Source organism: Cannabis sativa, chromosome X (genome assembly GCF_029168945.1).
Source record: "Cannabis sativa cultivar Pink pepper isolate KNU-18-1 chromosome X, ASM2916894v1, whole genome shotgun sequence".
Lineage (NCBI taxonomy): Eukaryota > Viridiplantae > Streptophyta > Magnoliopsida > Rosales > Cannabaceae > Cannabis > Cannabis sativa.
Window position 1 is genome coordinate 67,343,652 of NC_083610.1, and position 9,701 is coordinate 67,353,352.

At 29.6% G+C, this 9,701-nt stretch overlaps 1 protein-coding gene across 1 annotated transcript; it reads right to left on the reverse strand.

The window, feature by feature from the left end:
• Positions 1–1,962: 1,962 nt before the first annotated feature.
• Positions 1,963–9,338, reverse strand: LOC115713783 (catalase isozyme 2). Its single transcript, XM_030642267.2, has 8 exons — positions 9,053–9,338; positions 8,434–8,530; positions 3,797–4,074; positions 2,929–3,705; positions 2,719–2,808; positions 2,558–2,625; positions 2,343–2,436; positions 1,963–2,257 (listed from the first exon to the last, which is right to left on the reverse strand). The coding sequence occupies exons 1-8, from the start codon at positions 9,065–9,067 to the stop codon at positions 2,198–2,200; spliced, it is 1,479 nt and encodes a 492-aa protein (XP_030498127.1). The 5' UTR covers positions 9,068–9,338; the 3' UTR covers positions 1,963–2,197.
• Between the last annotated feature and the right edge of the window lie 363 nt (positions 9,339–9,701).

A 9,701-nucleotide genomic window follows, 5' to 3' on the forward strand; every position in this document is an offset into this window, starting at 1 on the left:
CAATTGGGTCCGTCCCTGATTGGACGGGTTGATATTATTTTCAATCCGCCTAATATAAAAATTGAGCAGATTATATTTTTATCGAATTTTTCGATTTATATTTTTCGTCGGATTATTTGATTTGGACGGATTGTTTGGATTGAGCGATTTATAAAAATTTATATACATCTGGTTAATTGGTTAAATACTTAGAGAGGAAGAAAATGTCATTTTTTGCTGATGGGTTATTATGGCAATTAGGGGTGCACAAAAGGTAATGTAACCCATTAAACCCAGATAACCCTGACCGAGTTTGACCATATTGGATTACTATGTTAGTGGGTTATTAGACTGCAAGGCTAATAATTGTTCAAACCGAATTTATATTGGTTGGCTAATGGTTGAGAGTTGTTGGCCCAATCCAACCCAACATGCCCATAATGTATGTTAATTATATTTATATTTTTAATTTATATAATATATAAATAATTATTTTAATTTTAATAGATTTTTATCAAATAATATGCTGATTTATACAAATACTAGTAATGTTATCAATAATTTAGTATTTTTTAAAATTTAATCTTTTCAAAATTAAATTTTATTATTTTGTATACAAAAATATCAAAATAAAATAACTCAATAAACCCCACTCAACGCAATTCTTATATTCTTGTAGAAAGTAGAATTGGATTATATAATAAAGAAATATAAATGGCTCACAGTTTCCAAACTGCAGTTACTAGGTTGGGTCACTAAGATGCTCTACACCCAGCTAATCCAACTCATGTGTAAGTTTCATACAAAGGTGTGTGGTTCTTTTAGGAGAATTATCTCATATACTATTTTTTATTTTTTTTTTTAAATTTATGGTTTGGGTTGTTCCGGTGATTTCTATATGAGTTGTTATCTGAATTTTAGTTGCGGTTTAGGTTGCTCCATTAATTGAAATATGGATTGCTGTGTGAATTTCCGTAAAAATACAAAAAAAAAAAAAAACAATTTTAGAGTGTAAAGATAAAAAAACTCATTTTATTGTAAACATCACATCGATTTTCTACCACATCACTTACTTCAAATCTTTAATAAGCTTATGAGAGTCATTATTCATGATTGTAAATTTGTAAGAGGGACTAAATCCTGCCCATATTTTGATATTCATGATTGCAGCCTTCTAAGGCTTTTAAGTTGGGTTTGTTGTATTTTGGCTAGGTGAATTAATTATACAAAATTAACTTGGAATAAAAGTGCAACTAAGTTAAGCCATAGGAAATAATTCAATGGCAATTGCATTTGCATGTGCAGTCATGAGACTTAAAAGGAAGTTTCAAAACACATAGGCTAACTACTGCTGAGACTTGGTTCTAAAGAATATTAATTCTTATTCACCAAAGTCAAGAATTTTTATCAATCTTTCCTGTTTAGATAAGAACTACCAAAGTTGGTCAATTAAAAAACACTAACCTTGATTTGAGTTTAGAAGCCTAGGAATTGTTTGTGCCAAATCCCATTGCTTTACATCTTCTACACATCATCATAAAATATGCGGAAAAACAGAATAAGTAAACTAATAATTTTCATTCATAGAATTGGAATATGAATACATGACTAAGAACACAGTAGTAGAAGTACCAGTTTATCATGATGAGTAGGTTTTGCAGCACCCAATTCCGGAGCTTAAGGAGTATGCTATAGCTCACCTGGTCATAACTAAAAGAAAGCACCAATCAGCATAATCAAATCAAAGGCCAGTCTCTTTCTGTATATCAAACACAAAAGGTTAAATGTTAAGTCAATCACCTGTTGTTATGATAACTAATATCAGAAATCAGATATATACCCTTGAACCATTTTATCTAACAAATCTTGCTTGAGATAATGAAAGGGATTAAAGTTTGATTTGGGGTGCATAATCAACCCTATTAATACAGTGACACATTCATTTGGCTGAATGGGAACAGTTCAGCAAAGGAAACCAAAGGATATGAAACTGGTGCACATGACCAGTATTTATTAAGTTTAATAAATAGTTTACATAAAGAGTTACATAACATAATATAACAACACAAAACATAAGATTACAGAAGAAAAGTACACAAGATAGTAGACAGGAGTTATTCATCATTCCATATTTATAATCTGCACTTTTCGCCATTTAGTTCCTTCTTGCATATTTCGAATCTTAAAAACATCTTGCATACGTGCCTGCTGTCCACTCTCAAATGTTAGGCCTAACATTGAGACGGGAAGCTACCTTCTGACCGAGAGACTTGTCCGCCTGTACAAACCAACACCAATACATAACATCAGCAAATGAACATTATTCAACAGTGTTAACAGAAGTAGATTGGTTGCAAACTGACCTGAGACAAGTAGGAGATCCAGATGCTGCGAATCTCATGGGTGACACGGTGGTCAGCCAACACATCCACCCATCGCTTCACAAACCTGTCTTGTCTGCATAGATGTAATGTAAGAAGAAAGTTAGTCAAAATCTACATTGGTGAATTGCATACAAATGAAACCAAACACTTCAATACTGTTTTTGACATGGTAAAATAACCACATATGCATGTACCTGTCTGGTGCCCAAGATCGGTATCTCACACCAGCTTGTGTAAAGTTGTCCTCCTTTGGAATAGTACACTGTATTCACCAAAAAGAGAAGTAACACATATACCAAAGTATTAGTAAGGAGTTACTTTTACTATATATTGAGTTTGGTGATGGAAGAATTACCCTTTCACGCTTTCCATGGATGATTTTAGCAGGAATGGGGAACTTTTCAGCATGGCGAACGGTATCATACCTTGAAGGGAAGTAGTCAATCTATAACAAAGAAGTGAAAAAGAAAAAACAGTATGTGATTCGTAGAGCCAACTAAATAATATATGAATAAGCAAAGAAGCAAAGTATATGAGTTTGTTGGAGGAATAATGTGAGTGTTACCTCCTCATCTCTGTGAGTGAAATTCATGCAACCATCATAGTGATTGTTGTGGTGGGCACACTTGGGAGCATTAACAGGGAGTTGAAGGTAGTTCACTCCAATACGGTATCTGTGAGTATCACTGTAAGCAAAGAGACGAGCCTGAAGCATCTTGTCATCGGAATAGTGGATACCAGGGACGGTATGGGCAGGGTTCATGGCGAGTTGTTCATTCTCTGCAAAGAAGTTGTCAATGTTCCTGTTGAGAACCAAACGACCAACTGGGTGAAGAGGAATGAGGTCCTCTGGCCAGATTTGTGTTGTGTCGAGTATGTCAAAGTCAAACTTGTCCTCATCAGCAGGATCAAGTGTTTGGATGTAGAGCTTCCACTCAGGGTAGTTTCCAGAGGCAATTGACTCGTAAAGATCTTGGGTGGCATGGCTGTGGTTGGTTCCTCCAACCCTAATGGCCTCTTCCTCCAACATGGACTTAACACCACAGGTGGGCTTCCAGTGGAACTTGACGAAAGTTACCTTTCCAGCCTTGTTGACCAAAGTAAAGGTGTGAACACCAAAGCCTTCCATGTGCCTGTAATCTTGTGGAACACCCACATCATCGAATAGCCAGGCAAAGGTGAGCATACTTTCAGGATGGAATGACAAGAAGTCAAGCACCCTCCAATACTCCTGGATGTGAGACTTGGGGTTTGGTTTAAAAGCATGGATCACATCAGGGAATTGGATTCCATCACGGATGAAAAACACAGGGAAGTTATTTCCCACAATATCGAAATTACCCTGCAACCATGAAAAAGTAATAACAGTGTAACATGTTATATGGAATACGATTTAGAGCACAAGTAAAACTCGAAAGCTTTTTATTATCTACCTCTCTGGTGTAAAACTTGACTGCAAAACCACGAGGGTCTCTGATAGTTTCAGGACTACCACGTTCGTGGATGACAGTGGAGAAACGAACAATGACAGGTGTCTGAACCCCAGGAGCTCGGAGGAAGTCAGCACAGGTGAGGTTTGAAACATCATGAGTCACCTCAAAGAAACCCTTAGCACTGGCTCCCCTGGCATGGACAATACGTTCTGGCATCCTTTCCCTGGTGAAGTTAGCAATCTTCTCCACCAGATGATAATCCTCCAACAGGATTGGACCTGTCAAACAACAACATCAACATTTTCATTCACACCTTTTGTCAAACACGTTAAAGAGACTCAATAATTTTTCTTCGGTAAAAATCATCAACAACATCAACATATCTTGTATCTGAATTACGAAGATTAATCATCAACTACAGTAAATTATTCACAGATGTTTATCAACTGCAACTATCCAAATTAAATCACCTCCATTTTATTTATAACGTTTAATTGCGTGAAGGATCGAAAAAACAAATCACAAGCTCAATTGCATTGCATGTCCACGAGTGCCACGCCAAATTAATATTTAAATTTAAAAAAGAGGAAATTATATATAAGAGTTTAAAAAAATTTTGCAGATTTAATTTTGTCCATTTTTTTTAATGATATTTTGTTTGTTTTTAGCTTTTTTTACTGATTAGGTTTGCTAAATGCTTTAAAATTTCTTCCTTTTTGTTTGAAATACAAATAAAAAAAAAATTAAATATATGGTATTCCAGAACTAGTTTTTTCTTATAAAAAAATTGATTTTAATTATATAGAAGTAAGATTTATATACGAGTTTTTAAATTTTTTTATGAGTAAATTAGTTTTGATTATATAAAAGTAAAATTTTTATATATATATATAAATTTTTAAGTTATTTATGATATTTTTTTTTTTATAATAATTTATTTCATATTTTAAAGTTTTTCTAAAAAAAATACCATTGATATAATTAAATTTGCATGCTAAAGCTTTCTTTTTTTTCATATATTTTTGTAAATAGCTGGCTTCAGAAACGGACCAGTCCTACAGGCTCGTTATGAGCCAGGCCCACTCATTTAGGCCCATTTTTTACTAGATTTATGACATGACATGCCGGGCTTCTAACCCAAGGTAACCCAATAATCTAAAGATGTGGTCCCAATCCCGAAGAAATTTATTGGGCTGACTAGCCTACCAACGTATTTCCAACAAAAGCCTAGGGCCTATGTACAATATGTGGGCCCTAAGTCTCTCAACATTTTCTTGATTTTCTCAATTTTTCTGGTATATTTTTACAAGTGGTTCTATTGTGGTGGTGACCAGACAACTCTTTAATGTTTATTTCCATCCTCACCCACTCACCTTTTTACTACAAAATTATCTTTAGTGAAAAATCCAAAAGAAAACACATCATTTTATGATCTTCTTTCAATTCCATAAGAGATCACATTCATCTATTTATAATATTCATTCACAATATCGAAAAATACCCTTTATGTGAGCTTAAAACTCGTGTGGTACGAAATGTAAAATTTTTCTTTTATTTTAATAATATTACAAAATTTATTTATAATTGTTTGCCACAAGTTATTATATAAGTATTATAACAAAAAAAAAAAAAAAAAAAAAAGTAACATCAGGGTGGGCTAGTTATAAACCTATTTTTGATATAAATTGATACAAATTAAACTGATGCAATTATTGTAGGTAAAATATTTTGTACAATTTATTTAAATATGTGTCTAAATAAATAGTTATAAACGCACCTTAAAAGAAGGCATACGATTTCATTAGTTGGTTTTATATATTTTAATAAATATATTTAATAATTATGTACAAAACTTTATTTTAGCAGATACAATCTGATTTTCTTTATCAAACAATAAAAAACATGATCTGATTGAGATAGTCCGAGTATTTAATGTAAAGAAAAAAAACGTGATGGATCTTGGCTTTCAAAATAAGATAATTTTTAAAACATATTTATATATTTAATTTTAGTAAAATAAAACAAACCAAACGTCACTATATGTAATTTTAGTAGATTGTGTACATATAATGAGTCCAAACTTCTTAATTATGGACATAGATAGAGTTATCCAGACATATATATAACTATTTTCTTTTGAGAAAACTTGTTTCTTTGTGAAGCATCAATATGAGGAAAACAGAGACATCCAAAGGCTTTGAAATGAAATAGGAATAGTCTGAAATCTTTTGAAAAAGCTTTTGATGAGGGGAGTCACCAGCAATAATCTTTTGAAAAATTATATGTGACAAGCCATCATGCAGCCAGGAAGGATTTCTTACACCACGGTATATTACAAAAAACATATGATGTTATTGAAATTAAGTTAAAATAATAATAAAAAAAAATACTAACAATCTTATTATGCATTTTACAGTGCTATAGCATATGTTGAACTTGATGACAATACAAAGAGCATATCTGCTGTCATGTTCGCAGATATTGTGGAAAAAATATTTTCGTGTACTGCTGCCCAACTAATGAAATATACCGCAAAGGTGTAATTTTAAAAAAATAAAATAGTTTTACATGTCTTTCATAAGTTGATTTTTTTAATTAAATAAGCTATGCACACCATGTCTAATCATTTTAAATGAAAATACATCACGATTTGTAGGAACACCACCGCTTTGTCGACACTACCATATTTAATTTATCAATGAAAAAATGGACAATCCAGATATATGCGGACCCGGCTAGAATGAAAAGTGCAAAATACAAAAATTACACTATTGTCTCTATCGAAGCAAATGATGATTGAAATCCACCAACTATCATTAGTTTTCTTATCTACAATTTTTAGACAAATGTTATCTTCAATTATCAACAATTTAGAGATTGATTTTTAATTTTCTTTCTATCTTACACCTATTTAAGTAATGTTTCTTTAAGTATTGGAACATCACCTTTTAATTTATTTTTGAATTAACTTAAGAACATATTTAAATCATCAAGCTTTCTTAAACACTAAATATATTACATTCGGTATTCACTTTTAATTGACAGCATTATAAACTATAATATTTAAATACACATAATAATAATCTCACCTAATAACTAATAATATTTTTTCTTTAATTTTTAATTGTATCATTTTTAAATAACATAGAAAAAAACTAGCATAAAATTTAGTATACGTGCCTCGCACGTAATTTTTGCTAGTATATCAATATATATGTACTTATCTTTAGATTTATACTAAAATATATATGCATCTATTACTAAAATAAGTTAGTATATCTATTCTATATAAAGTGTACCTATATAACTGAAATTCTTAGTTTATGAGAAATTCATGGGTGACTTTTAATTTTTATTTAATAAAATAATAAAATATTATTTATATATAAAGTAAAAAAATCTTTTTTCAATATGATATTTTTTTAAACCAAAAAATTAAACAATCTTTTTTTAAATTAACAATCTTTTTTTTTTTAAATTAACAATCTTTTAAACTGTCGACCATATATTAGAAAGTAGAAACTAGAAAGGACGTTGAAACAATAAAGAAAAACAACAACAATAAATAGTTTATAAATATATTTCAACAGAAATTTATCTCGAATTATCAAATTCTTCCAAATTTATTTGCTCTAATATATATGACATTTTTATAAGTTTTGTGTTAGTGTAGTTAGTATTCACTTTTCTCTCCATATCACTCTTTTCTTTTTTCATCAACCTAGCAATTTCTTCATCAACTAAATTAAGCGAGAGGATATACGTACGTAATACGTATTGATTCACTACATATTTTATTTTATAATTAATTAATTGTTAATCAATTTTTTTTTTATGTATCTCTATAATTTTGTTTCTTTTATTAATGTGAAACTTTAGCCCTAATTAGTTTCCTTTTATCAATTTCTTTTATTTATCAAAGAAAAAATGGATAATATATATGCGGACCCGGCTAGAATGAAAAGTGCAAAATACAAAAATTACACTATTGTCTCTATCAAAGAAAATGAAGATTGAAATCCACCAATGACTATCATTAGTTTTCTTATCTACAATTTTTAGACTAATGCTATCTTCAATTATCAACAATTTAGAGATTGATTTTTAATTTTCTTTTTATCTTACCCCCATTTAAGTAATGTTTCTTTAAATATTGGAACATCAATTTTTAGTTTATTTTTAGATTAACTTAAGAATATATTTAAATCATTAAGTTTTTTTAAACACTAATATATTGCATTAATATAGAAAAAAACCTAGCATAAAATTTAATATACGTGCATCGCACGTAGTTATTTGCTAGTATATAAATATATATTGATAAAAATCCAAATATTTATATGTATAAAAAATTATTAGCGGTAAAATCTCTTTTTAGATTTTAATTTTTATATGTATAGTTTTTTATTTTTTTCGTAGCAAAATCCTTTAGAAACTATAATTTGATAACCATGTGTATATGCATAGGTGCGAGTAAATTTTTGAAGCTAATATAATAATAAAATAATTTATATTTAACGATTATATGTAATTAAAATTTTTTAATTTATAAATATAAGTAAAAATAAAGAAGAGTTTTGTAAAAAAAAAAGAAAAATATTAAATCAAAACATAGGTGAGTTTCGCCGAAAAAATACCTCTGGGTCCGACAGTTAAAGCCGACTCATTGTTGTAAACCGGAGCTCCGGCATTTGTAGTCATAAACGGTGCGTTGTAAGCACTCGATGGTCGATACTGTTTTATATCCAAACACCAAATATTCATTAATAGCTTATAATATAATCATCATCTTCAAATCATAATTAATATTAATAATAAATTCAATCTAAACTACAAAATAAATTAGTATTTCTTTTTCTTTTTAATTATTACTTTTACTATAATAATAATAATAATAATAATTTTATTTTTAGTCTCTAGATCAAGCTAGTATTAGTACAGATCAGCTTACATATATAAATTAGTGTCATATAGTGTAATTATAGTTTATATATATTATGTATGCCAACTTTAGCTTTAATAATATATTTTAACTATGGATCAAATTAAAATAAGATTTGTAAACTGACTAATAAACTCAGATCAGATATTCTCTCTCACTCTTTCTTTTATTTTATTTGGATTAAAAAAATAAATACAGAAGAAGATGAAAAGCTGACCATGATGTTGGTTTAATTAAATAAACAAACTAAAGCATTAGGGGTTTAGATTATTATTATTACAACAAAACTAAAGAAATATAATTAATATTAATACCTTGTAAGGATCCATGTTTGAAGATGGAGCAAAGGTTGGATCAAGATTTAGAGAGAGAAAAAGAGTGAGTGAGTGAGGTTTGGTTTTGAAGCGTGTGGAAACCTTACTTCAAATACCAGTATTTATAAAGAAGCCTCCATAGACTTTTCAAAAATAACATAATAATTATATTTTCACATTTATCCTATTAATAGTAAAAGTTGACATAATAATGAGTGTACAGTAAAAAAAAAAAAAAATCACTCCCTACTCCATTATTTAGGGGAAAACACAATAATGTCTATTATCAATAATGTTATCCAAAATTCTAAAATACAAAATTTAGTGACATTACACAACTAGAAGGTCCCACCCACAATAGCAATCTCATGAACATTTTAACGGGTGTGTGTAAATTAGTGTGGAATTTTCACAAGATAAAATAAAGGTTAATTGGGATTTTTGTCCTTCAATTTTGACGTGTATTAAATTATGCTCTTTTAACTTTTAAGGTCGTTAAAAATGCCTTTTGAACTATTGAGATTGTTGAATTTAAAGATTTTTATTTAATTTCATTCAATTTTACTATTTCATTGATTGTTTATGTACTAAAACATAATTCTCATGTTTTGATATCTACTAAATCATGCCCCTCGAATTTTGACATGTA